The 26,932-nt window shown below is 36.3% G+C and overlaps 1 protein-coding gene across 2 annotated transcripts in view; it reads left to right on the forward strand.

Annotated features, from left to right (window-relative positions):
- LOC120626850 (homeotic protein ultrabithorax) overlaps positions 1 to 26,932 on the forward strand; it is a 194,561-nt gene that overhangs the window by 149,274 nt on the left and 18,355 nt on the right. Inside the window, exon 2 of one of the 2 annotated variants that reach the window (XR_005658877.1) lies at positions 932 to 2,094. Coding sequence is in view for 1 of the 2 variants with exons in the window: in XM_039894626.1 (XP_039750560.1) it covers positions 932 to 1,230 (299 nt within the window). In the remaining variant the exon portion in view is untranslated. Of the gene's footprint in view, positions 1 to 931; positions 2,192 to 26,932 lie in introns of those variants that run through there. The other variant, XM_039894626.1, reaches the window with a different exon arrangement.

Below are 26,932 nucleotides of genomic sequence, written 5' to 3' on the forward strand. Positions count from 1 at the left end.
ATTATTATAAACGCCTTCCCGATTGGCCCTCAACCCGTTACGCAAGTTCCGAAGCATTTTCGAAGCGAAATAAAATTGAGCCCAGCATGTGAGCAAACCTATACATTAAGAGTTCGACGCATGCAATGAAGTCTTTCGATACATAACCGCAATGCCAGGATAATGTGGACAGGGCTGGCACCAACAAAAAAAAAGAGATCGGAGAATTTTTTGATTTACATATTTATCTCGAATAGCTGTGCTGCGGTTTTGGCAACTAAAGCGTTCCTGCTTTAAGGTTGTTATTTTTGTAATTGGCAACCCTACACGTGATCGAATTTTCACGACTCGCGGCTATTGGCCTCGTATTCGGATATCTCGTGAATCGATTTCTCGGTAACCAATTCGAAGGTTTCATGTAAAGAGGGCATTCGTTGTACATTAATTACGTTTATATCTTCCCACGATGGTTATATAATAATCAGTTAGTATCTTAAAAATTTTATGAAGCAATGAACCTTGGTATTTTTTTTAGATTTACGGGTATTGTCATAGTTGGAAGGTATCAACTTTGTTTATTTAGCTCGGGATTTAACCTGTATCGAAACATTTGCATAAACTAATTGGCGGTGTATTGTCTATATTTTGTAATTAACTTTGCCATACCAATTCCCTTCGGCGAATGAAAGGCGTACCACGCCGTTCCATTTATCAGTATTGGCAGTTGAACGAAATGAAGCTGTCGTCACGGGCAATTGTACCGTCATCTCAACTAAGCTCTGTAGACAACCACTCCCATTCAACGATCAAACGCTAAGCGAAGTTACTGAAACTCCTTTTTTCTCTATTGAGTTGAAGTGTACACTCGAAACTTATATCTGATATTATCTGTGAACGATCGATGACCTCAGTTATTTCAACGTTTACCTAACTTCTTTTTTCTTTGTTTCAGGAGCGAACGGTCTGAGAAGACGAGGGAGACAAACATACACTAGATATCAAACGCTAGAGTTAGAGAAAGAGTTCCACACGAATCACTATCTCACGCGGAGGAGACGCATAGAAATGGCGCATGCACTCTGTCTCACGGAAAGACAAATCAAAATATGGTTCCAGAATCGAAGAATGAAGTTAAAGAAAGAAATACAAGCGATAAAGGAATTAAACGAGCAGGAGAAACAGGCGCAGGCGCAGAAAGCTGCGGCAGCTGCAGCAGCTGCGGCGGCCGCGCAAGGCCACCCCGAGCACTAACTCGCGCATGCGCGACGCGCATGCTCTCTCAGTGATATACGATCGCAGTCCGCCGAACATTCTTTAGCCTTGTGTTTGTAAATTGTTTGTAATTATTTTCGTTATTTAAGTGTTGTTCGGTTGTTGTGATTATTTTTTTTTTTAATTAATTGTAAAGAATTAGACTCATGTTTTCTAAGAACGAATGAACAATAAACTGTTTAATGTTAGAATAGAAACGGGTCGTATTATTTTGTGTTTCGGGTTTTGTTTTTTTGTTGATTTATTGAATTTTTTTACATATTTTAATTCGCGCTTTCGTCGTAAATGTTCGCGTTTGAAAACCAGTGCAATTTTAGAAAATCTCTTCCGTGTATCATAGTGTAGGTGTATTGTAGATGGTTTTTCATGAGGGCTAACGTAGGTGCCCGGCTCGGCGTCGGCGAGGAGGACTTTATTACGTTGTACAAATTTGATATGCCTACCAAAGAGACCCGGTCTCGTACCCTTAAAGCTAAGTAAACAGTCATAAGTTATAAATCGTTGATCCGCAATCCCGTTCATCGGACTCGCGTCAAACAGAATAACCGCGCCATCTTTCCTCGAATACTCTCGCATAAGTATAGTGTAAACGTGGTCGTGTTCCTGCAGTTTTAATAGTCGGTGAAGTTTAAAAAATTGCCATAAATTTAAGTAGGTATTATTTAGGTAGTATCCTTGTAAATAGTTAGGGTTACGTCTATGATAATGGAAGTGCGCGGCTTGCAATTGCGCCGGCGCCGTGGAATGAGCAGAAAAAGCTTCAAGGGAGTGCGGGCGAATGCGGGGCGAGTGAGGGGCGAGGGGAGAGGGGAGCGGGCGCCGCCGGCCACCGAACAGGACTAGGTGAGTTTTTGTCAAAGTCCGCGGCATTATTTATCGAGTGGAGACGGTTGCGAAAAACTGACTCGTCGTCACCAGTCGATGCGCGACGCCATTTTTGAAATCGCCCATGCGAGACCTCTACGGTATTGCTGTTTTGCAATGTTTTAATTTACTAAGCCGATTCGAAGTCTCCTTTGATCTTTCCCGACCGTCTCCGTTCCGCTATCGAGACGTGGACGATGCTTCCCGGTAACTCAATTAAATTTTTAAGAGAGAATTTGCCCGAGTCCTTATACAAAAATAATTGGTATAGTTATATTGTATGAATATAATAAAGCATCGTGCACGTTTATGTATCATTGAATGTTAATTTGTTTGACCTTTAAACTTAATAATTAAAAAACGACGTGGCTAAATCCATCGCTAGGTGTTAACGAAAACGAATAAAAACAAGCTCGCCTTATAAGGTTTTTATTATTTTGTAAGTATGCATAATGACTTCATCACATGCCCCTCGAATGGCCGACCGGAACGTCTATTAATTAAATTGGCTATAGACTGTTTCATCTCTTATAGCCGCATACGGCAACGTAACAAAACAGTCGGCGAGAGGTTAAAAACTGAATTCTTCATACCGCGCTCGATGTACGGTCGGTAAAAGAAAACCCACGAATATCTTGAACGTATTTGGTCATGTTATTGACGTTAAGAAATGCTTAATAACTTAGGTTGCTGGTGTCAAGTTATAAAATAGTGTTACTTAAATCACGTTTAAAGAAACCTGCGCTTATAGCACTGTTTCATATATGTACGAAGATTCGTAATCTATATGTAAGCATCTAAAGAACTCGGACATAATAAACATTTTCATACTGAGAGCTCGTAATTTTTTTTTTTCAAATTATACCTACGTAATTTTTATGCAGATTAATTGTTGAGGAATTTGTCGGTTACGCTAAGTCGGCCGCTATGGCTGTAATATTAAGAAAAATGTAAGAAAATTAAACTCATTACATTTAACAATGTATACATACAAATATCACCACTTGTTGATAAACAGGATAATGTAAGTATGACTTGTACAAGAGTTCTCTTGTATGACTTTCAAGAATATCATGAAGTTTTAATGTAGGCGCTGTTACTCCTAAATGAAATGTTATTTAACACAATCTAATCAGTTTTAGGTAAATATATAACAAATTACCCACATAGGTGCCCCATATTTGAATTTTTAAATGCTATGTGAAACTTTTTTGCTGTCGGTGGTACGCCGCCATGTTTTCGTTCCGAAATCAATTCGGCGATAACAGATAATTATTTTGCTCCATACGAAAAATTATTGGTTGTTGTGATGGCGACGTATCGCGACTGCCGAATTTTTAAACGCTGTATCTTTACATGGTAAAAAGGCTTTGGTAGTTGACTAACTGGTGTTCTTCATTTTTGTCCGTGGTTAGTTATGACATTTTTTTAACAAACTGTCGACCTCATTTGGTATCTGATTGGTAAGTATATAAAGTAAAGGTGACGAATTCCTTAACCATAACTATTAATTTACTTTGGGCAGTACGCAATATATCTAGAGTAGTAGTTTGCTGCTTGAGAACCCAATTTTCCAGTATTTTAAAAGTAAGACTAGGTAATTGGCCCGAGAACCCCCATTTGAACAGGGCACGTCTCAGTTCTCTGTCGATCTTGTAATGGTACTTTATAGTAAGCAGGTGATGAACAGAATGAAATCAGGACTAAATATAAGTTATAGTTACCATGTATTTATTAGAGAAAATAGTTCTTAGTTTAGAAAATAGGAGATCTTAGTTTTTATTTTATTGAATATATTTTTAATAAGAAATACCTTTGCAATACCGAAGCTTATATCAATATTTGTTTCTCGATTTCAGCTTGAACCATGCTTGTTTTATGATAAAGCCTCTTTTATACAGTTTTTAATTACTGGCACTTGGCAGGTTCGTAATGTAATGAGGGAACATAAAGGTCTCAAAAGATAAGGGCTTTCGTTATAATTACGTTAATATTTCACCCGATTAAAACATTAATGAGCTCCGTAGTCAATGAGCGATTATAGAGTAATAGTTTCGTCCAATATTTCTCACTTAATTAAAACATACCAAAACATTAACGTCCAAAGACAGGTGCGAACCGCAAAAAGCGATATATGGCTTGATAATTCGATCATTTCAGGTCCTGGAGCATTGATAACGATATATCTTAACGAAGTGCCGCGCTAACATTTTTTCCAAAGCTCCGCGGAGCTATAACTTACTTTTTCAGCAATAATTATGATCATAATTTAACATAATCATCTTATATACTTTGCTCGATAGACCCATTTCGAACTTTTTTTTATTGATTAGACTCGAGAGTTTCAAACCTGTTCTGTTACATTAAACATTGCTTTTACTGCGTTCCTTTAACCAGTTTTAGACACCTGTACCTACTGCGGTTAGGAATTGTTATTTTTTTTTCTACCATGTTCAGTAGTGCTCAACATACCCGGGACCGTAGAAAATTGTCATAATAATATAATCACCGCGATTATAATATTGGAGGCGAGGGTTTTCGAGTTAATTAGAAGAAAAGTTGAATAATGCATGACCTATTAAACAGTAGGTAGGTTACAGGGCTGGCGATTTTTATTTTTATTTGGCAAATTAATTGATATTCAGCGGCGGTTTCTTATTAAAATATCGCAATTTTATAAGGCTTCTGTGGACCTGTTTGGTGAAAATAAAAGGAGTGTTGCTCGCGAGGCGCGGGCGGGGGTCTACCATCGACCGCCCGTCGATGATGCATATATCATTATGTACACGCAGGCTGGCTCGGCAGCTGAGCAAGATGAGAGATCTTTCTTATGTGAAGTCACTACGACGCGCGCCAACTTGCTCGCGTCCTATTTCTCCTTGCTAATATTATAAATGCCAAATCGTGTTTCTTGGTGTATCATTTTTTAACGCAGCAACATGTTGACGTGATTTTTTACTCAGATAGGTATATTTTATGGGCTGAAACTTGACCGTACTAGTTATCTCAAAAAATCACGGTTCTGGGATAGATTTGATGTTCAATTCATATTTCCATACTAATATTATAAATGCAAAGAATGTCTTATTGTTTGTTTCCTTGTAACCTCATTCAGTTCAACTATATGATAGCTTGCATCTAGAAGACGGACATATGATTAGGCTGAAAAGGCTATAAGGAGATAGGCTTCGTATAGTGCGACAGTTTTGAATTTTGTTAAGATGTTTTAGGTATCGGAATATCACACATAAGTTAAGTTTACTATGCAAATTCTAATTGAATTTTTTTTTCCGCGTAGCAACATTTGCATTTGTTAACGCTATTGGGGAAGGCAAGTGTAGGTTGAAAGTAGCAAAGAATCTTTATACGTAAACGTTAAGCTCTTGACATTTACCTTTTTCTATTAGTAATTGATGGACCACACTCTAAAAAAAGAAAGCCAACTAAGAGAGATTTTCTCTTAGTTGACGTTATATAAATTATAACAATTATGATAATAAACATAACAACAAAAGCTGATTAGTTATAGCAGCAAGTTCATTATAAATTGAGCTAACAATGTAGGTATGTTCATTGATTCTAAGAAATAAATACGTTGTTTCTATTATTATTTACTTCTTTGTATGATTAGATCATTTTTAATTATTTAGCTTCAACAAGTACGTAAATTGAATCAGTTAAGAATATGCCTTAGTTAAGTAACAATAATAGGAGCAATACAGTTGCCCAGTCCATTGAATTATGATAAACAATCATTATCATCTTATTTGATGTATCTATGTTCTTGTTAGGCTCGTATGGAATCAAGATGCTTGATCACAACAATCACTATCTTGTTAGGAATAACCAATTTTTTTTTAGAGTGCAACCAAATCGCCCACCTGAAGGCAAGGATGGAAACCCATCGCTAATTAACAGAGCAGGGCATGCAAGGGACACATCCTAGTGCTGCCCTGTGCCAATCATGCAGAAGCGTAAGTGTTAAGGTCCATGTGCCTGTAATTACACCGACAACCGCGCCCTTCAGACATGAACACACAAATGCTGCTTGGCGGCAGAATAAGCATGGCGGTAACAGTCCTCTATGCAGAGCATGCATGGAGGCAGATGAAACACCGACTCACGTACTACTCTAATGTAGAGGAGTAGAAGAAGAACGCGCAGCATACCTTGGCTCCCCAGCATAACTCCCTGAAGCACTTGGCGACCTTGGCGGCCTGCTAAGCTTCTGGAGTGAGCTCGGCTGGCTGGAGTGACCCAGCGGGGAGCCGTACCAGTGGCACTACGTACAACGGAAAGTTCCGGCCGACCAAGTACGAGAAGCCCAGAGGAAGAAGAATAAGCATGGCGGTATTACTTCCCCGAGGAACTCTGCCACAAAAACCTCTTACGAACCCTGTCGCAAACAGCTCTACTTCCAGATCTCGATTATTTCTTCCGCAACCGCCCTGTTTTAATAGTCTGCACAGATAATGTGTAAGCAACATTGTATTAATTGGTTTGGAAGAATTTAATTAACATGATATATACAATGATTAATTAATGATAAACAAAGCGAGCGTTTTATTTCTTTTATAAATCTTGCTCCGTTTTTGTCATGAGGTTTTACTATAACAAATACTACATATTCTAAGAAAGCTCGGATAAACACTCACTCCAACGTGCTCTTTACGTGACAACTTTGGCGTGGATAAAATCATTCTTAGTTCTGAACCAGTGCATTTTTGTATACAGCTTATAAACTCGACCGTCGGTTTGTGACTTTGTCCGTCGATCATGCAAGATATTTTATATGTCATCTTTCATAAACAGATGACAGAAATCAGCTCGGTTTCTATGCTAAGAACGGAAAAGCTACGGCCATTGCTGTAGTTTTAAATCTTCGCCTGCCTCTCATTGCTGTAGTTTTAAATCTTCGCCTGCCTCTCAGATTTCCATCTCATCAGTCAGGTAATACATAAATGTGATGTTTTGAGTCTTCTTTATTCGAATGTAATTTAAATATTTCCGCTACGTCCGATGTCAATTGATTAAGGCGTCATGTAGCCTTAATCCAGCACTGGACAGTGTAGGTAGGTCCTTCTACAACATATAAACAATATAGGTAAACAGTATGGTTAGGTAGACCATTTCCTATAGCCCAGAAACTGGAATATCTAAGTTATAAGAATAGTTCCATTGCACATATTATTTACTAAAGTGGTACCCAGGAACCGCATGCCATATAAAGCAGTGCCCGGTACACTCGTGTCGATAGTATCTCGTCACCCGGCGTGCCCCGAGCACGAACATGTCCCGTAGGTTACTCACCGCTGAAGCCTTAATCGATAACGATTTATTTAATTAACTGTACACGAGCACAATTCTACCTTCTAAGGTAATAGAATAATGCCTGAGGGACAAGCCTATCCTATGAACCTTTGCTTTCACAAAGGATTTAGATAGGACATTGACATGTAAATAGAATGTGTAGGTCGAAAAAAACGAGGTAACTTAAAACTCTGTTGATAAGATTTTATCTAGTGTAAATGGTATTTTGCATTTTGAATGGATAAACTTATAAATTTACATTTGTTTCATATACATTTGCGGGTCGATTGGCGCAGTTTGCAGCGACCCTGCTTTCTGAGTCCAAGGCCTTGGGTTCGATTCGTTTGGGTGGAAAACGTTTGTGTGATGAGCATGAATGTTTTTCAGTGTCTGGGTGTTTATGTGTATATTCTAAGTATTAAGGTATATTATTCATAAAAATATTCATCAGTCATCTTAGTACCCATAACACAAGCTACGCTTACTTTGGGGCTAGCTGGCGATGTGTGTATTGTCGTAGTATATTTTATTTTATTTCTTTTTATTTTATTATTCTGGTATTGGTATTAGTCGCGTGTCAGTTGTTTTATTTCAGGTATGGAGCATCATCATTATCATCTTTATCAACCCGTACACTGAACCCGTAGTCAACCACGATGGCCTAGGTGGATTGGACTTATAGAAGATTATAGAGAATTCTCAGGCATGCAGGTTTCCTCAAGATGTTTTCCTTACCCCTTTTAGGAAATTGATATGTAAATTCGTTAAATTAAAACCCCCAAAAGTACAGGTTATACTTTTATGAGCGTTTGTACTTTAAAGCAACAATAAGGTTTCTCAAAATACAACTCATAATTCACTCTTATTGTCCATATGACACCTATATAAATACTCACCTCCTGTCCTGATCGTTCGGTACATAGCGCGTATATACCTATATATCCAATAAACATCCAATTTTACTACCGACACATGTCATAAACCAAAAGTGCTTAACCGCCCCATCGAGTGTAATCGAGTTAACCCCTACAAAATCACGCAATAGCCGATGCGAAATATCGCTTTCCATGACAGCTATTAATTGTGACCGGCAATGAGCCTTCGCATACTTAAGGCCGTAAACAAACGCTATCTAACAGAACTGCCTACTTAATAGTCACTTTGCTATAATTGCTACCAATAAGTCGTTGTGCGAACGTCTATAATATAATTTGTTCGACAGATTATACGTGTGTAGCACGTGGAGTCCAAGCAATTAACAAATTTATACCTTTTATCACATTTGTTTTGCCCCGCGGGTTTACTCGCGTTTACGAACGTAGCGTGTTATAGTTATACTTTGTAGTCTCTAAACTATAAGTATTCTATATCTATAAGATAAACATATTTTTTTCCAGAGTTCCTTCCTTGACGCGGAGTATGAAATCTCAGTTATCTTACTTAATACTATCGTTTACTTAATTCATTGAGATTCCAAATGTTTATTTAAATATCAAATACATTATCATTATAGTTTGCATTACGTAACTCACCGTATAAATACCGTTTTCAAAGGTATAGTTGTAAGATGATCTAAAACTACGGATATTCCTTAAAATCCTGAAAACTGTATTTAAATCGGTTATTCACTTAAACGCATCTACACACAAACATCATATGTCTGAAGACGAAGCGTCGAAACGGTGGGGGTTACAAATAATAAAGCTGCATAGTGCCTAAAACCTGATCGATATTTTAGGTCGCATAATTTAGGATTAAACAAGTTGTCTCGCGGTTATCTCGTCAAAGCGATACGCGTGATTCAGATGTAATAAATCTTTTTCGGCTTTTATTTATACGGCATGCATATTTTTACCTTTCATCATTTTTATTTTAATACAGTCCATGTACAAAAACGAGTATTTTTTTTTCCTTTTGCATTGATATATCGGTCCCAACTTAAAATGTTTATTAAATACTGTATTTGTCTTTTTTAATGTTAGTGTAACCTATAGTTTCTGCTCGCGTCTTCAACTGTGATGAAAACAGATTTGTCACAAGACTCCGCGCCGCCAGTAATAACGACAATACACAGTTTTTCCTGTAGGAACGCTTGCATTTTCCAAGATAATATGAAACCTATGAGTTCAGTGTGACAGCTAGGAAAGCTATTCGTAAATGAACTATAAATTGCTAAAGATATATTTTTAGTGATAAAATTAGTATATAGTAGTGATAAAATTAAGTGTTGTTTTAATTCAGGCTATAAGCAATCTCCGTTGTAAATTTCAGCGAAATCGTTGTTCAATAACAAAAAATGTTTTGGTAATGAACAACAATCTAGTTGCATCAATTTTTATTTTTGCACTTTATCCAGGGATACTGTAGATATAATATAATAACATAATTTGTTATGTAACTAATAACCGTAACTGCACCTATGTACGATAAAGTTGCCTAAACATTGGTTATAAGTTGGGGTTAAGTTAATAAAAGAAGATTCTTACTAAGGAACTGTAACCTTCATAAACTTGAACGTGATTCAGATCCTGTTAAGTCGCCGTCAATCCCACTCTTTTTATTTTCGCCCAACCTTGACTGAAATCTCATCTGGTGGTAAGTGAAGATGCAGTCTAAGATGGTAGCGAGTAGGCTAAGGCTGGCTTAGGGAGTATGGTAGTCATACCCCTAATCGTATTCTACGCGACATCGCACCGGAACACTAAATCGCTTAGCGGTACCTCTTTGTCGAAAAGGTGCTAACTAGCCACGGCCAAAAGCTTATTCCATACCAGACCAGAGAAAAATCAGAAATTATAAGTTCCCAAATGCCCCTGCCGGGAATCGAACCCGGACCTCCTACTTAAATTCACAGCGCTCACCTTTGCGCTAGCGAGGTCGTCAAAAACGAATAAGTTATTTTACCCTTTAAGGCCCATTGCAGCAGCGTTTAAAACGTACCCTTTCTCCTATGAAAGAGGAGGCATGTTTTCAGCAATGGGATATCAATTTAAGGTCGAGGACGATATGGAGGATGTGTTATTAGGTACAAAATTAAGTTAAAAACATATTTTTACCTGCCAATCACAATAAAGCTCAATACAATTAAGTGTACGCTTGCACATAATATGACGTTCGCGTGTAGGTACGCAACCGTCATTTACAAGTCGACAGTCCTCGAGGGACTGTAGTAAAACTGACCAATAAAAGTTCATTATCTATCGCTTGTTCGCTTCCAACTTTCATTTTATTGGTTTATGACACCGAACGTCATAAACCCCGAGGTGTGGTTTTGTGGTGGCGGGTGACAAATTATGTGCCGTTCGTTCACTTTTATGATTGCATTCCCAATAGTAATCAACAGGGAATAAGTGTTTTGTTTATTCTATTTTTAAAGATACCTACACATGTAGCATATGTAGGCAAGTGTTTTCCTGTATTATAGGATAGAGTTTTATATACAACGTGTAAACGAATTCCAATTTATTCATAAAGAATCACCCTGTGAAAATATTAAATCAATAGAAGCATATATTTTTCCATACAAACGAATATAAATCATTTTAAGTGTTTACTTGTGAAAACCCTATTGAAGATAAAAGAAAAACACGCGCATAGTACCTACTCTATGCGACGCGTACCTTTATAATAAATTACTTAATTGACAAGGGTCACTTATTTAATGTATTATAAAGGGTCAGGGTCGTCCGTTGCATACAGCCGATATTAAAAATATAATAAAGGCAACATTTTCGTATTTAAAACATGTTTTAAATTCGTGTTTGAACTAGTTATGAATTGTGAATAATTTTACAAAGTTTAACGTTTATTTATCATAATACCTAATTGAAAAGGTAAAAATACTATTTGTTGGTTAAAACATAATCTGTATTACCCGGCTAAATTAAAAATGGTTTAGCTGCATACATATAACTACCTAAGTTGCAACCTACAAACTTAAATCAATCGGGCTATAAATACAACAAAAGTTCAGTAATTTTAAATAAAGCACGCGTGCCTTATATCTATCTTGGATTATGAGCCTCACATTATCTTAGATTAACATTCATATGAATAGTCAACGTCCACCCACTTCCTTAAGTAAATATTGACTAAGTACAAAACCGTCTTAGGTAAAAGAGCTAAATACAGTTTTTAGATACGTTTCGATTAAGAATCGGTTTCAGATAGTTATGCAAATACCTGCTAAGTAGAAATTTGCATGACAAATTCATTTTGCAATGTCAATCAATAAATAATTATCTGCAAAAACACGGGTTTTAGTACTAGTTATGTTGAAAAATCTGAAGGGCTGTAAAAAGATTAAAACAGTTTCCAAGAGACATTTCGTAGGCGTGGCACCGTTTATGCAAAATGAAATATCACGAATAAGCACGCTATTCGGTGATAAAAAGGTAAATGGCATAATGACATTTATGCCATATAAGTGCACTTAATTTTTATGGAAAAATTATTTACACCCATTCGGAAATATTTGCTTGAGGAAAGCTGTTTAAATAATGAAAAAATAATACTTTTTGTTATGTGACTGCATTGTCTGCATTAATATAGAGGTATTGAATATTTATTTCAACGTTACATTGATGGTAACCTATCCCTATAACCCCCTATTTATGCGTAAAATTACTTAACATTTATCAAAATCATCATCGTTATCATCATGTCAAACAACAGTTGTCCACAGCTGGACTTACTCCTTATAAAAGCTACGTATACGTATTTATCTTGTAGGTTTCCAAATTCAACGGTTTTGTGCCGCTTGCGTCTAGCGGCTCCCTATGCGACTCGTTTCTCGACTATATCGTTTCGATACTAATTTTCATCACACTTGGCAAGCACTTGTTTATAAATCTTGCCCTCTTAAAAATTCTTTGCTCCTAGACCTTTGCCAATAGGAACTTTGCTGGGCATAGGAGATCTTTGCCCAGCTGTTATATGGTTGTAATGCATCCGTTATGCATTTTCCTTGCTTAGTTTTAGAAAGGTCATGTTTAAGGTGCAACTATAATAGTTATCTCGTACGCAGAAAACATTATTACTGTTTCTGAATCACGGATCATTTTAAAGTCTTCATCGGATGAACAGCTTACCAATCCTACAACGATCCATTTGTAGCAAACTTTGCAGTCGCCCAATAGGATGCAGAAGAAAAGTAGACAATAGCTTCTGTAAAATTGCAATCGTAAGGTCATTTTGTGGCAGGCTCCCAGAGGGGTCCTGATAAAGATGCATGTAAATAGCAAATACCTCCTTCACGCGCGCATCCAATCTTCCGTAACCAATCGAGAGCGTCCAACGGCAAAAGTGAATAAATTAGAAAAGCAGTAAATTGTCGGAGGCGTTTTAATTGAAATCGCAGTTGTTAATTGAGTGCGTAGCGCACAGCGCATGCGTCCAGTTGATTTATTATAGCCAACTATTTACTAGGCTTAGCACGTATGGGCTTGAATGGGTATTGCATTTTATAAACGCGCTGGAAATTATTTCATTTGCGCTGCCATTCGCTGCTTTAGGGCGATAGCGTTAGATACCGAGCAGAGCTAAAACGCAATGATTTTATTGATTACTGTTATTAGGCACTATTTGTACCCGCAGTTTTACCCGTGTTAGCTAAAGGTCGTAATGTTATAATTATGTAGTTTAAAACGGCGTACTCATAGACGTAAACTCACCACTCGACTTCAGTGTCGCCTAGTGCAAAAAGCGCGATCCAGCGCAGTAGATTTAAAACGAACTAATTTAATTTTTTATTATGTCTTAAACTATAGATCTAAACTACATGCTGCAACCAATTTATCAGCGCACGCGGATAAATCAGCTCGTAACCTCTTTTTAATTTGCCTTACAAATACCTATACATCAGGATGAAATCTTTTCTGAAAAAAATAAAGCATGTGCTACTCGCTGATAATGTAGCTTTAGAGTTTACTTACTACTTTAAACTGCCTTATCACTAATAGTTACAAATTAAACTGTAAATTCAAAATTCAAAATTCATTTATTTCAAGTAGGCCTAATATCAAGCACTTTTGAAACGTCAAGTCTGTCTGTGTGTAGTGACTCTACCACCGGTTCGGAAGGCAGATTCTACCGAGAAAAAGCCGGCAAGAAACTCAGCAGTAGCTCTTTTCCAATATCAAAAATTAACATGTAACGAGATCCTATTTTAGATTCCCGGAAAAAATTCTGAAGCATTGGCTTGATCTGTCAAGAAATTCTGTGTAGGTGTAGCCCGGGTCTTAAGTAAGTCTTACCTCACTAACAACATTTTTTATAACCTATAACTTTCTCCTTATTAAGCTTCCAGTTCTATAAATCTATTTTCTTAATAATTATGGCAAAAAGTTTCACTTCTAGGCATGTTAGCTATTTATGTGGATTGTGGAGGCGACAAAACATAAGATCTCGTTCAACAGGCTGGAATCAAGTGATATGTTTTCATTAGGAAGGATCGAGGCATTCGTAAATATTTTATTTCCAATAAATAAATATACTACGACAATTCACACATCGCCATCTAGCCCCAAATTAAGCGTAGCTTGTGTTATGGGTACTTAGATGACTGATGAATATTTTAATGAATAATATAGGTACATAAATACTATATTACCTATACATATAAACACCCAGACACTGAAAAACATTCATGTTCACACACACAAACATTTTCCAGTTGTGGGAATCGAACCCACGGCCTTGGACGCAGAAAGCAGGGTCGCTGCTCACTGCGCCAATCGGTCGCCAATTTAAAAGCAACAAAACTGCTTAATATATAAATATAAGTCATCAATAATTATCAGCTATGTAGGAACCTACCCTAAAAGTAACTCCTCTACGTAAGGATGCGATTTTACTCGAAATAGACATGTTGATATAAACCAATCAGATTATTCAACTTTCGATTCAATTGGGATATCTGATTAGTTTATTTCTACATTTCTTCGCTCCATTCCATTCGCTTTATGTTTTCAGTAGAAATGCATCCTAGCCATTTATTTTATATGTAGCTAAGGATAAACTTACCGTAGCTACCTACCTACTTGGTATTGTACCAAAATCATAATTAATGTCGTTATGAAAATTATGTTTTTAAATATTTTATGTAAATATATGTATAAAGTTTGGTGCTAAGTTTTGGGAAATTATTCTAAATTGGTTTTATATAAACGGTTCTTTCTTTTGAAAAACACCTTCTCTAAAGAAAATTCTCCTGTTAAAGAAAATTCCTACCACAAGCTACCACTTACTGAATATAAGCAAGGCGATTCTATCACGAAGAAGTCGGCAAGAAACCTGGTAGTTTGTGATGATGAAGTCTAAGATGGTAGCGGGCTAACCTGTTCTGGAGTATAGTAGTCATACCTCTAATCAGTATCTACGCGACATCGCACCGGAAAACTTAATCGCTTAGCGGCACGTCTTTGTCGTTACCAGACCAGACTAGAGAAAATTTAGAAATTATAAATTTCCAAATTGCTCTGCCGGGAATCGAACCCTGCAATTTGGAATTTGGAACCTCCTATTTTTAACTCACGGTGCTCCCCGTTTCGCCACGGAGGTCGTCAGAAAGAGAAGTATTTATTTAGTTGCTCTTTTATCAAATACATTTTTGACGTATAGATTCTTAACATCCGTCCGTCCGGCCGTTGTATCCGATTATCTGTTGACAAGCTACATCAAAGAAAAATTAAAAGCATTGATCTTTTTTAAATATTGTTAAACTTAATTCATAAAACATTTATTTACCCACTTTCCATATCACGTTTACAATACAACTAAAAACTCTATCAAACTGTACCGACACGGACCGTCTAGTAAATAACAGTGGAAGGGTTAAGCCCCTCAACTTTTTCTCGGGCCCTACACGACCCCTATCCATCTTCTCTGAAGATACGGCGTATATCTTTATTTATCATTCTTTATTGCCCGAAACTCTGACTCGCGGTATTGTTCCTGTGAGATTAAAATAGAAGCCTATTGGATTTTATCTCTCCGATTAACTTTTGATAGGTTCCTTTTACGAAAACTCATTAAATTTTTTACTGCCTAATATGTAGAACATTGTGAACATTCAACACTATTTTACATACATATTTAACAATATTCACAAAACAATCGTAAGACTTTATGCTCTTAATTTAGAAATTGTGTAATTCCTACAGAAATGGCACAACTTTTCTCCTTTCCTTTCAGAAAAGTCAAAAAAAAATTTCTAAGTATCTGTGAATATGTGAAGTGGTGGTGCCATCTACCAGCTCTCCGAGTATATAACTCGGATTGCTGGTGGATGTTAGGGTCGCAATGGATAAACCCCAGAAAAAGTAGACAGGCGACATCAAACCAGTTGCAGGTGGCCGCTGGACGAAAACACGGCGTAGTAGCAGAAGTAGCTTCGGCCGTGGCTAGTTACCACCCAACCGACATCTATAACAAGCATATTTTTTTATTGTATGACAAATATCTTATAACTTGTAGATATTGGGACTAAAATTTGTTTTAAAAGAACTCTAATTTTTTAAGTTACAAATTAAGGTTACGACTACCATCCTAGCGCAGCAGTGAGCGAGGTCGTTTAAGGTTAGAGGCTTCGAATCCCGGCAGGGGGAACTTTTAATTTCCGAATTTTCTCTAGTCTAGTCTTGTGGGAAGTTTCAGATCTATCAACAAAGGCGTGCCGTGCAAAGTGATTTGGCGTTCCGCTACGATACCGCGTAGAAACTAACTATGGGATGGGTATAATATAACTGCCATTCCCTTAATAGGTAAGCCTGTTACCATTTCTCTTCAGGTGAGATTGCAGTCAAGAGCTATTTTTTTTTTCATACCTACACGTGTATAGTTTTGGTGCATAAGTCATCTAGAATAACTGCAGTTTTTATGAAGGTCACACGTAAGGACAATATTGAGTCATAGAAATCGGCCCAGTGGAAGGCGTAACACGTGTGTCAAATAAAATCATGTACCATCCTTACTGCCATGATAAATGCGAAATTGTGTTTGTTGGTTTGTCCTATCCTATGTCCTTTTATGCAGCAACATAACAATAAATATGCTTGAATCTTTTTATTTATAAATATATTACGACATTACACACATCGTCATATAACCCTAAAGTAAGCGTAGCTTATGTTATGGATACTAAGCTACTGGATGGACTGATGAATAATTTTTAGAATAATATTTTAAGAATAATACTTAAAAAATACAGATAAACATCCAGACACTGAAAAACATTCATGTTCATCACAGAAACATTTTCCAGTAGTAGGAATCGAGCCCACTGCCTCAGAAAACTCAGAAAACAGGGTCACTGCGCCAATCGGCCGTCAAATCTTGTACAAAAATAAAAAATAAAGCTTCCTTCAGAAGGTCTATAACCAGTATTGGACGTCCATTAGGAGATATGACGATGTTGGCAAACTAGATACCTACTTGTAGTCATTGACTGACACACATATAAACAAACATTACTATAGATAAAGTTCTACAACGCATCCAAATGAATAGGTATCCACTCTGAGTATTGGAATGTAATGGTATCACCTGATTATAGCATCACATTTTATTTTATAAAAAGGTACGTTTTGATAATTTACTTACCGACTTACATAGGTATCATTAGGACAAAAAGTAAATGATCTACAATATAAATATAATTAATTGTTAAAAGCAAAGGAAGTAAATATAGGTATATAGACACCAATGTTGCGTTCGAGGTAATTTGATATTCAGAAATTAAACTCAGGGTTTTATTTATAAATAAGAATTCAAACTTTTAATTGCGCCTGAAATGATTCTTCCAGTCACTCCCAGGTTTAGCATTTTCTACTAAGAATTACGAGGTCCCAGGTATCATCCCGGAGTTAAAAAAAATGGCGTTGTTCACCCCCGTACCTTAAAGAGAAAAAAGAGTCAAATGAGGCGGTCGCGCGTCATTCCCTGTTAAAAACTTATGATGAAGAAGAATGGAGGGTGGCTGTTCTAACTCCTCTCACCCACGAGAGAGGCCAGTGGCCATCAGTGTGACATTTTTGGACCGAAGAAGATAATGATGGAGTCCTTTCCAATATAAGGATTGTCAATTATTCGTCACAAATAATGGTAGAGTGTGCTACGATTAAAATGTAATAGTAAGGGCACTGGTGGAATCGGGCTCGAAAGATTCCTGTGCCCATTATTAATGACCTGCTACGGGCCTTATAAAAACAGAGTTTATGAACTGGGAGGGAGGTCCAATAGGAATGGAAATGTGATAAAGTAAGCAGAGGCACTAAGGAAACTCACTCGAAACACGAATTGGAAATTTCACTTCCATAACATATCGAAATTCAGTTTTATTCATCCGCTTATTAACTTTATTCTCATATCATTCTTATTATAAAACCGCTTTTTATCCAACTTGATGTTACACTTTTCAATGTGAATCCTTTCAAATCTATTACTAACGCCACTGAACTGTGCGTGTAGGCCGTCCAGAAGCAGTAGTGAAATTTTATACAGAGCCATTTTGCAAGCGCGACCTTAAAAAGTAGCCTTTATCCTTCTCAAAGGTACCACCATCTCTAAGCATTTTTTGTTAGATCAGTTTTACTGTTAAAACAAACAGACACACTTACTCACATTTATAATGTTTGCATTGAAGTATATATGAGATATTCGGTAAGTTCTAAGACCGCAAAACAAGAAAGCATAGTTTAGGACGCCCTCCATACGATATGGGCCGATGACAGAGAGTGATGGGGTGGGTGGATGAGAAAGGCATGGGGATTGGGTGTGGTGAGCTTTTGGAGAAAGGCCTGCAGTGGACGCCTGCAGGCTGAAATATTCATGCTGGTGATGACAATGATATGAAATTATCTTGTCTGATGGAAAACAATGCTAAAAGAACTAATTTGACGGCTGACTGGCGCAGTCGGCAGCGACTGCTGAGTCCAAGGCCGTGGGTTCGATTCCCACAACTGGAAAATGTTTGTGTGATGAACATAAGTGTTTTCCAGTGTCTGGGTGTTTATCTGTATATTATAAGTATTTATGTATATTATTCATAAAAATATTCATCAGTCATCTTAGTAACCATAACACAAGCTTACTTTGGTGCTATAGTATATTTATTTATTTAATTCAATAAATATAAATAAAAATTCTACCACAATACACACATCGCCATCTAGCCCCAACGTAAGCGTAGCTTGTGTTATGAGTACTAAGGTGACTAAAGAACATTTTTAATGAATAATATAAATAAATACTTATAATGTGCAGTTAAACACCCAGACACTGAAAAACATTCATATTAATATATAATTGTCCGAAACACAGGTATTTTTAAATTGTGACAAATCACAAATTTCGCACATCGCTAAATTAAAAAATCGAGTTCGAAGAGAATTCCAAAAGTAACACCCCAGACGAAGTAGGAAGTAGCAACTCAACCAAATAATTGCTATTCTATTCACACCGAGAGGGCGATTTATGCCCCGAATTATTTCCTTGTTGTTTTATTAGAGGATTTGTCACTCACCCCGCTTTTATAATTACCCTTAGATATCGGGTAACTTTTTAGATGGAATTTATGTAAAAGGTTCGGGATCGGTTTCAGTGGATTAGAACTCGGGAATGTAATTAGCCGGATTGTGGAGTTGGGTATATTTTGCAGTCGCTCGTAAATATGAGATAATAGAGATTTCCAAGTTTGGTTTACGTTATGAGCTTACATTATAATTTCTTATTAGCTTTTTCCCGAGGCTTTTGTCCGCGTGGGAAACGGGTTACTCTTCGGCCAATACGACGATCGGCCGAGGAATAGAAATTGAATTAATCCATACTAATAATACAATAAGCGGTGGTAGCTTCGGTCTCCCTTTCGTAAGCACTGAGTTCGATTTCCAGCACGCATCTCATACTTTTTTTTTTATTGACGGCCGTCTGGCACAGTGGTCATCGACCCTGCTTTCTGAGTCCTAGGCCGTGGGTTCGATTCCCACAATTGGAAATTGTTTGTGTGATGAACATGATAGTTTTTCAGTATCTGGGTGTTTATCTGTATAAGTATTTATGTGTATTATATTCCTAAAAATATTCAACAGATATCTTAGTTCCCATAACGATGTGTGTATTGTCGTAGTATATTTATATTTATTTATTTATTCCACTACAAGTTAGCCCTTGACTGCAATCTTATCTGTTGGCAAGTGATGATGCATTCTGCTTTTGACGGCCGATTGGCGCAGTGGGCAGCGACCATGCTTTCTGAGTCCAAGGCCGAGGGTTCGATTCCCACAACCGGTAATGGGTTTGTAAAGATGATGATGATGATGATTATAACAAAACGCCTTTTGATCTAGCGTTTAGCTGCGCGTTCAACTATCACAAAGTCTTCGTTTCGATTCCCGGAATGGGTCAAGTATTTTTATGTATGGGGTTTTCGGGTAAAACCGCCAAGCTGTGTAGAACTCGCTGAGCCATCAATTACTTTTAGATATAGGTAATCGTAATTGCATGAAATCAACCAGATTACACTCTACCAACAAAAGTCACAAACTTGGTGTTATATGCAAGTACTAAAATGGTCTAATAAGCAAGGGCTCTCACCTCGTCAAGAAGCTCCAAGAATAAAGTAAGAAAACGTGCCTACCCTTTTGTGACACACCTCATATGAGGCTGGTATTGTCTTTAAATTAGATAAAATTACCGTAATGTCACTAACTCAAAAGTACCTAGGTACTAACAGTAGGTTTAATCCTTTTTTGCTAAACTCGTTTAGGTAAACCTAAAGCGGAACATTAAAACAGCGTTGTGGGTCGATGCTCTAAAACTATCTCTGCGAAACTCCTATCCCTGGCAAAAAAGAGCTCAAAACCATCTGTAAATCCAAATCATTAATTCTATTTTTGTAAATACAATCTATAAAATAAGACTAAACTTTAGTAGGTACATAATATGGTGATTAGAAATAGGTAGATATCTTTACTCTTTAGAGAGAAGTTGGGAGTCTTCTTTAAAGCTATGTCGTTAACCTTGGTTTTCTGACCAATTAGGCACCAACTTTGTCTCGGCATTTATCCCTAAGACAAATTCCAAGCATAGTTCACAGCTGTCTTATGATGATCTAATTGCACATTTTTTTTTAATAAACTTCATTAAAACAAAAAAAGAAATCCTTAATTCCGCTCATTAAAAACAAAACTATTAGATCATTCATAGCCAACATATTATGGTAGCCTCAAAGTTAAAGATTACCTAAATTATATAAATTTGTAACATAACTTATCAAAGTGAATTACTGATAGCGCCATCTATATTTCTATCAAAAAATAACGTTTATCGCTTCAGGAAGAGTCTGGTATAATATCTATTAATTAACCTACATCATCGAACATAACCCATTTTCTATTTATTTTAGTATTTTTCTGATGTTCTTATATCCTTTTACAGTATAATAAACATCTGTTAACTCAAACACGCAGCAGCTATGCATGCAGTTATGAGTTACCGAAAAAGTTCAGCGATATGAGGATAGATGTCGCATACGGCATTCAACGACAGCGCTTCTTATGTGTCGCGGCAATATGGAGTACTAAAAATGGAGGGAAGCTGGCCGACCGACGCGCGGCGCGTAGTGCGGTGGCGAGTTGAATGTTTATGATGCAATTTAACACTTTCCGAGTATATTGCCGAGCACTTCTGAATATAACACGACAATACACACCCGAAATTCATTTACTTTAGTTGAATATCTTTGCGCTACTTGGGTATAAATACAAACCAAGTGCATTCATATTTTGTTATTCAACCAGGCGTGAACTTTGAACACAAAGCCTGAACTTTTATTGCGAAATAAGGTCGGGTGTTATTCATAATTTATTATAAGCATACCTAATAATATGAAATCTCAAATCTCAAAAACAAAGCATTTATCAAGAAAAAAGTCAAGTTTTTGTCGTATTTTCAAACTAGATCTCTTCATAAAAGAAATTACGCAGTGCTATGGTAGCGTCATCGCTCGTGGTCATAAAACATTTATATGTTACGACGTGACGACCTCAAATGGCTCATAAAAAGCTTCAGAGCTACGCTCACAGATGGCGTGCATACTGTTTGAGCGATTGCGCCATCTAGTTGTCACAAGATATTTTACGTTCGCTTCCCGAAGTTATGGTTTTATTGCACCAAGAGCAATATAAAGCTTACGAGCTGCGACTCGGCTCTCGAATATGGAGATATCCGAGGGTAACTGGGCGTATAAGACAGGAGACCGACTTTTATTGTTTGTAAATTGGTTGTAAAATTATGAGCCAGCTCGTATTGTGCGTAATCACGGCGATCAGCTGTTACTTTATAGGATAAATCACTTTATTACCGCAAGCGATGTTTTATGAGGCTATAAAGCTTCATTCAAATGGGCGACGAGTTGTCACTTTGATACCTATACTAGCACATCAATATTTTGTACCTACGGCGGTGAATTCAGTCGATTTTATCATTTATCTTTCTTCTTCGCTCTTTTGTTGAATTCTTTACTGCCTTGCGGTAGAAGGTAAATTAGGTTTGTTTTTATTTGCATTCGTCTTTATGGTATTCACTTTCCTTTTACTTTTTTTTTATAATTTGGTAAACTTACCTATTAAAGTAAATTTTGAGCGCAAAACCTACGTAAGCAGGCCACTATGTTCTCCTATGTTGTTTTCTTAAATAAATAATAATTATTAAGATATACAATACACAGAATCAAATAAATGGTTTTTCTTTGATCTTCGTGTATCATTTTTCTTTGAACTATCTGTTTGTGTTAAGCACCTAAATTTTGTCTATAGACCAGGCTTGTTATTAAAATCGTCTCAAGACATCGAGTATCGATTAATTTCTACTCGTCAACAGATGGCGTGCAAGTGTTAGTTTTTGTAATGAAGCCACTATAAGTAACCTAGGAATATTAGATTTTTATATACCTATGTATATCTAATCGAAATAATAATAATTATTTGTACTTTGGTAAAAGTAAGGGTCACATTATTATAGAACAGAAAAAAATTAAAATACAGTAATAATCAAAAACAAAGACAAACAATTACCTACTTTAGATATTATTATTAATTAATATACAAAACAGTTACCTACAAATTAGAATTTTTGCCTCCAGGCAGCCTTACATGTAATTTGATATAGAGCTTGTAAATTGGAAAGTCGTATGACGTATCTAGGTATCTTCAGATGAAGACAAAAAAGAAGAAGCCCTGGCGAACATTTAAGATGCGCTACAATAACGCTTGAAATGTTTTATTCCATTCCTTTAAATTTATTTCAATTTACGTAGGTATCTCCTAGGTACTTACTTATCTTATCTCAAATACTGGATGATGGATGATTTCATGGATGCCCCATCCTATTAAATAAGAAAACCTTTTACTATTATGTATATATATTAACCTTTTACTTTACTATATTTGTTAAGACTTAAGATTTTTTTGGAAATAAACATTATTATTATTATTTATTACGAGCGTACCCAGCCCGCTTCGCCGGGCTTGATTTTGCTTTATTTCATTTAAACTATAAACTTACATAATTAAATTATTAATTTAAGTCTTATAATAAGTATATTAAATCATTTATTTCTCTCCGTATTCATTCTCTTCTCGAGCGGGTGAAGATTATTATCTACACCCATGTACACCCAACAATAGAATATCATCATAGTAAATAAAAGCTGTAATTGACAGTTTGACAGTTCAAAAATAGGAGTGCTCCGATCGTCACCAAACTCGACAGGTTTACTCGCCAGGACAATCCGGAGATTCCCTGAAAGATTCATTGAAATCGGTCCAGCCGTTTCGGAGCCTATACGGAACATACCCACACACTTTCTCTTTTATATATATAGATTTATCAACATTTAGGTGCTAGAGCTACCCAGATATACTACGGTTTATAATGGTAGGTAGGTTTTTTCTTATTATTCTGCTACAAGTTAGCCCTTGACTGCAACCTCACCTGATGGTTAGTTATAATGCAGTATAAAATGGTAGCTGGCTAAACTTTTAGGGAGTATGTCAGTTATATTAAATCCGTATCACTAATAGGTTTCTAAGCGACATCGTACCGGAACGCTAAATAGCTTAGCGGCACGACTGCGTCGGTAGGGTGGTAGCCACGACCGAAGCGTCTCAGCAGACACAAAAGTATAAGCCTTTTTTGTTTCCTACCTATCTAGCAGTGTCCAGCGGTCTAAACCTATCTACCCAGCTAGGTTCCTATCTTTAACTACCGAGTTATTTTCTTTTCACAATAAAAGTTTAGTAGCTACGTATCCTCCGTTGAAATTTACATATCCTTAATAGGTAGGTAGTATATTTTTAGATTTAGACCATATTAAGTATTTATTTACAGATTTAATTGTACCTACCTCCTATCAAATTAGCATCATCTTTGTAGTCCTTTTTTACAATAAAAATAATGCGCCGCTCAACAGATGCTCGCAAGGTTTACAAGCTAATTATTTGTTTTACGAGACGTTTACGATTATCGCTATCGTTAAGTTGACGTTTACGATAGGTTAACACCTCGGCGGGATTGTGCTCGGCCTTTAATACTTTTAGTGGCACTTCAAATTAATTTCGTAAACAGATAAAGTTGTATGACGTAAGACTTGAGTCGCGCGCGCCATTCAATTGCAATGAAGTAGGGTACTATGTTAACATGACGCGTGAATGAAGTAGGTTTAATGAGTTTTATTGTACAACTAACATATCTATTATGTTTTATGTTAACTAACTCTATCTACATAATTAGCAACAATGACTAAATAAAACAGCCCACCCACACGAATTGTAAATACTTTATTTTACACCACATAAACTTATAAATTATTATAACGTAAAAATATTGAACTTAATTATAGGAATGTACAAAAAGGGCGGTCCTATCGCTATATATAAGTATATCGCTAAAGAGTGATCTCTTCCAGACAACCCTTGAGCTAGGAAGATGAAATATGAAGGAGGTGGAGTATTATATATATATATATATATATATATATATATGTATACTAATAGATAGTAATTAAACTAAATCAATTAGTTATGATATTAATACACTAATATATACAGTATAAATATAATAAACTTACACAACACTAAAATACATGATATTATCATTATATATATATATATATATGTACATATATGTACATATAGTTATTTATTAATTAATATCGCCACTAATTACTGCATCTTTCGAGGTAATGATTTTTGACAGTAACCCATAAAACGTCTCATTTTGTAACTATGTAGTAACTTGAAATAAAGGGGAAACGCCATACAAAAAAATAAGTTTATTTTGGTGACTTTTGCTTAACCTTTAATACTGCGTAGTGTTTCATATTTTTTGATTCGGAATTTTGGCGTGAGCAACCAACTGGCACTTAGCCGATTATTTTTTATTATCAAACTTGTATAGGCCCCAGCGGATTGGCCCTGTTAATAAAGTAGGAAGAAGACGGATGCGGGAAAGAGCTGGATAATGAAGGAGCGATGTAATTTATGTGATGCACATTTGGTATGAACAGCGCGAAGTAAAAAGATATTTTCCGGGTACGGCAAAGGAATTTATGTTGTTGATACTGCATTACTCCATTTACTTAGGTATATAGGATAGGTTTTGAGTGTTATTTCGTACTCGCGAAGTTTTAATAATATTAAGTTAGTATAGTAAATAATAGTAAGCGGTGATAGCGCAGTGGGTAGGAGTTTGGGTTCACCTTTAATTTTTTGGTTTACCAACAGCTTTACATTTCAAAAAAACAATTTAAAGTAGCTTATACAGTATGGAGATAAAATATTCAGCTACTTATTGGTAAACACTGCATGCAAATAAATAGTAAGCAAATAATAGTAGAAAAAAGTAGGTATATCCAGTGTAGGCAATGAATAAAATTTCATTCAGGCCATCAAACAGTTTTCTAAGTTATGTGCATTTTTAGCAATTAAGATTTCGCTCTCTTCAACGTTGAAGGAAAAAATAGTGAGGAAACCATGACTGAGAACTCTCCATAAAGTTCTCAAAGGTGTGTGGAGTCCACCAATCTGAACTAGGCCAGCGTGGTGGACAAAAGCCTTAACCTATTCTCATTGTGGAAGGAGACTCGTGCCCTGTAGTGGGCCGGTAATGGGATGATACGATGATAATGATGATAAACATAATAAAAAAGTGTTACAAGCAGGGTCAGGTAGGTATAACACTTATAACAATTTTGACGGTAGGCTAGCTACGTTCAAGACCGGACCAGAGAAAATCCTGTAATTATAAAAATACTACTTATAAGTCCAAAAGTCTCAACATTGCACCGGGAAAGTGGATGCTATATCTATCTCTTAATTAATTATTATCGTAAGTTGTTATGTAAATATAATATAAAGTATGTACGAGTATGTATGTGTAAGGTTACATTAGGTAGGCACTCTTTATTTTGTGCACCCTCAACTTTCCACTTTACTACTTACTTATTACGTTCTGCTTGCCTTTTAGAGATCACTCTAAGTGATAAGGCACTTTAACACTTTATATTTCTGTCTTTGTCTTCTTCAATTGTTTATTTGTGTTTATTACAAAAAACTTATTCTATACATAACCTATCATTTTATAATAAGTGAGGCAGAGACCTAAGGGTAGACTATACACTCCATATTAATAAATAGGAATAAAGTTAACTAAGTCCTGTAGTAAAACTATAAGTTATGGAGTAAGAAATTTCTTAAAAACAATGGTCATAGACTTATAGTATAAAGCTACCTAACCAATATCAAATAAGTTTCCATAAAATAAAAAAATAAAAACAGCATGTCGTTTCTTAAATTGTAAAGCTACATTCACAAAACAAATGGTTTGCAATAAAACCATTTATCAGAGTATAGAGAAAAGTAGAAAACTGGTTAAAAATAAAAATAAAGTGGACATGTTTTTCGCGACAGTACCGCCTATCGCTATGAGTAAGTTATGGACGTTGTAGGGTGAGTTACACCCTGCTTAGGTCACGTGGCTCGAGTGGGATGGCGCTATACCTTTTTTGGGGTGAAAGAAAAGGACGGGCGGAGTTGGGGCGGCAAGTTATCTTCGTTTCATTCAACCCGCAAACTCGCGCCGCCCGAACGTCCGTATAGATCAATAAAACTACTTTATCTCTTTTTGGCACATCCCCATCCCGTCGGCGACTTCCTAGAACGATACTTCACCGGGCTATGCTTTCTCCTTTAAAAAAATAAAAGGCAATTTTTAAAACTTGAAACACTTCTAAACAACAATTCGAAAAATGAAATAAAAACTACGTATCGAATTCCAAAAAAAGAGGATTACTTAAAAAATAATCTTATTGTTGTAGAATCAATGCTTGTTCCTATTTTAAATTTTTAAATTGCGCTCCCATTGCTCGCAATTGTTGTGCTAAGCGGTAAAAACGTTTTAGCCGTGTTTACAAAGGTAATGGCCATAAAATATTATTAGCGGCTATTAAGGC

The sequence above is a fragment of the Pararge aegeria genome, chromosome 10 (assembly GCF_905163445.1).
Source record: "Pararge aegeria chromosome 10, ilParAegt1.1, whole genome shotgun sequence".
Taxonomy (NCBI): Eukaryota; Metazoa; Arthropoda; class Insecta; order Lepidoptera; family Nymphalidae; genus Pararge; species Pararge aegeria.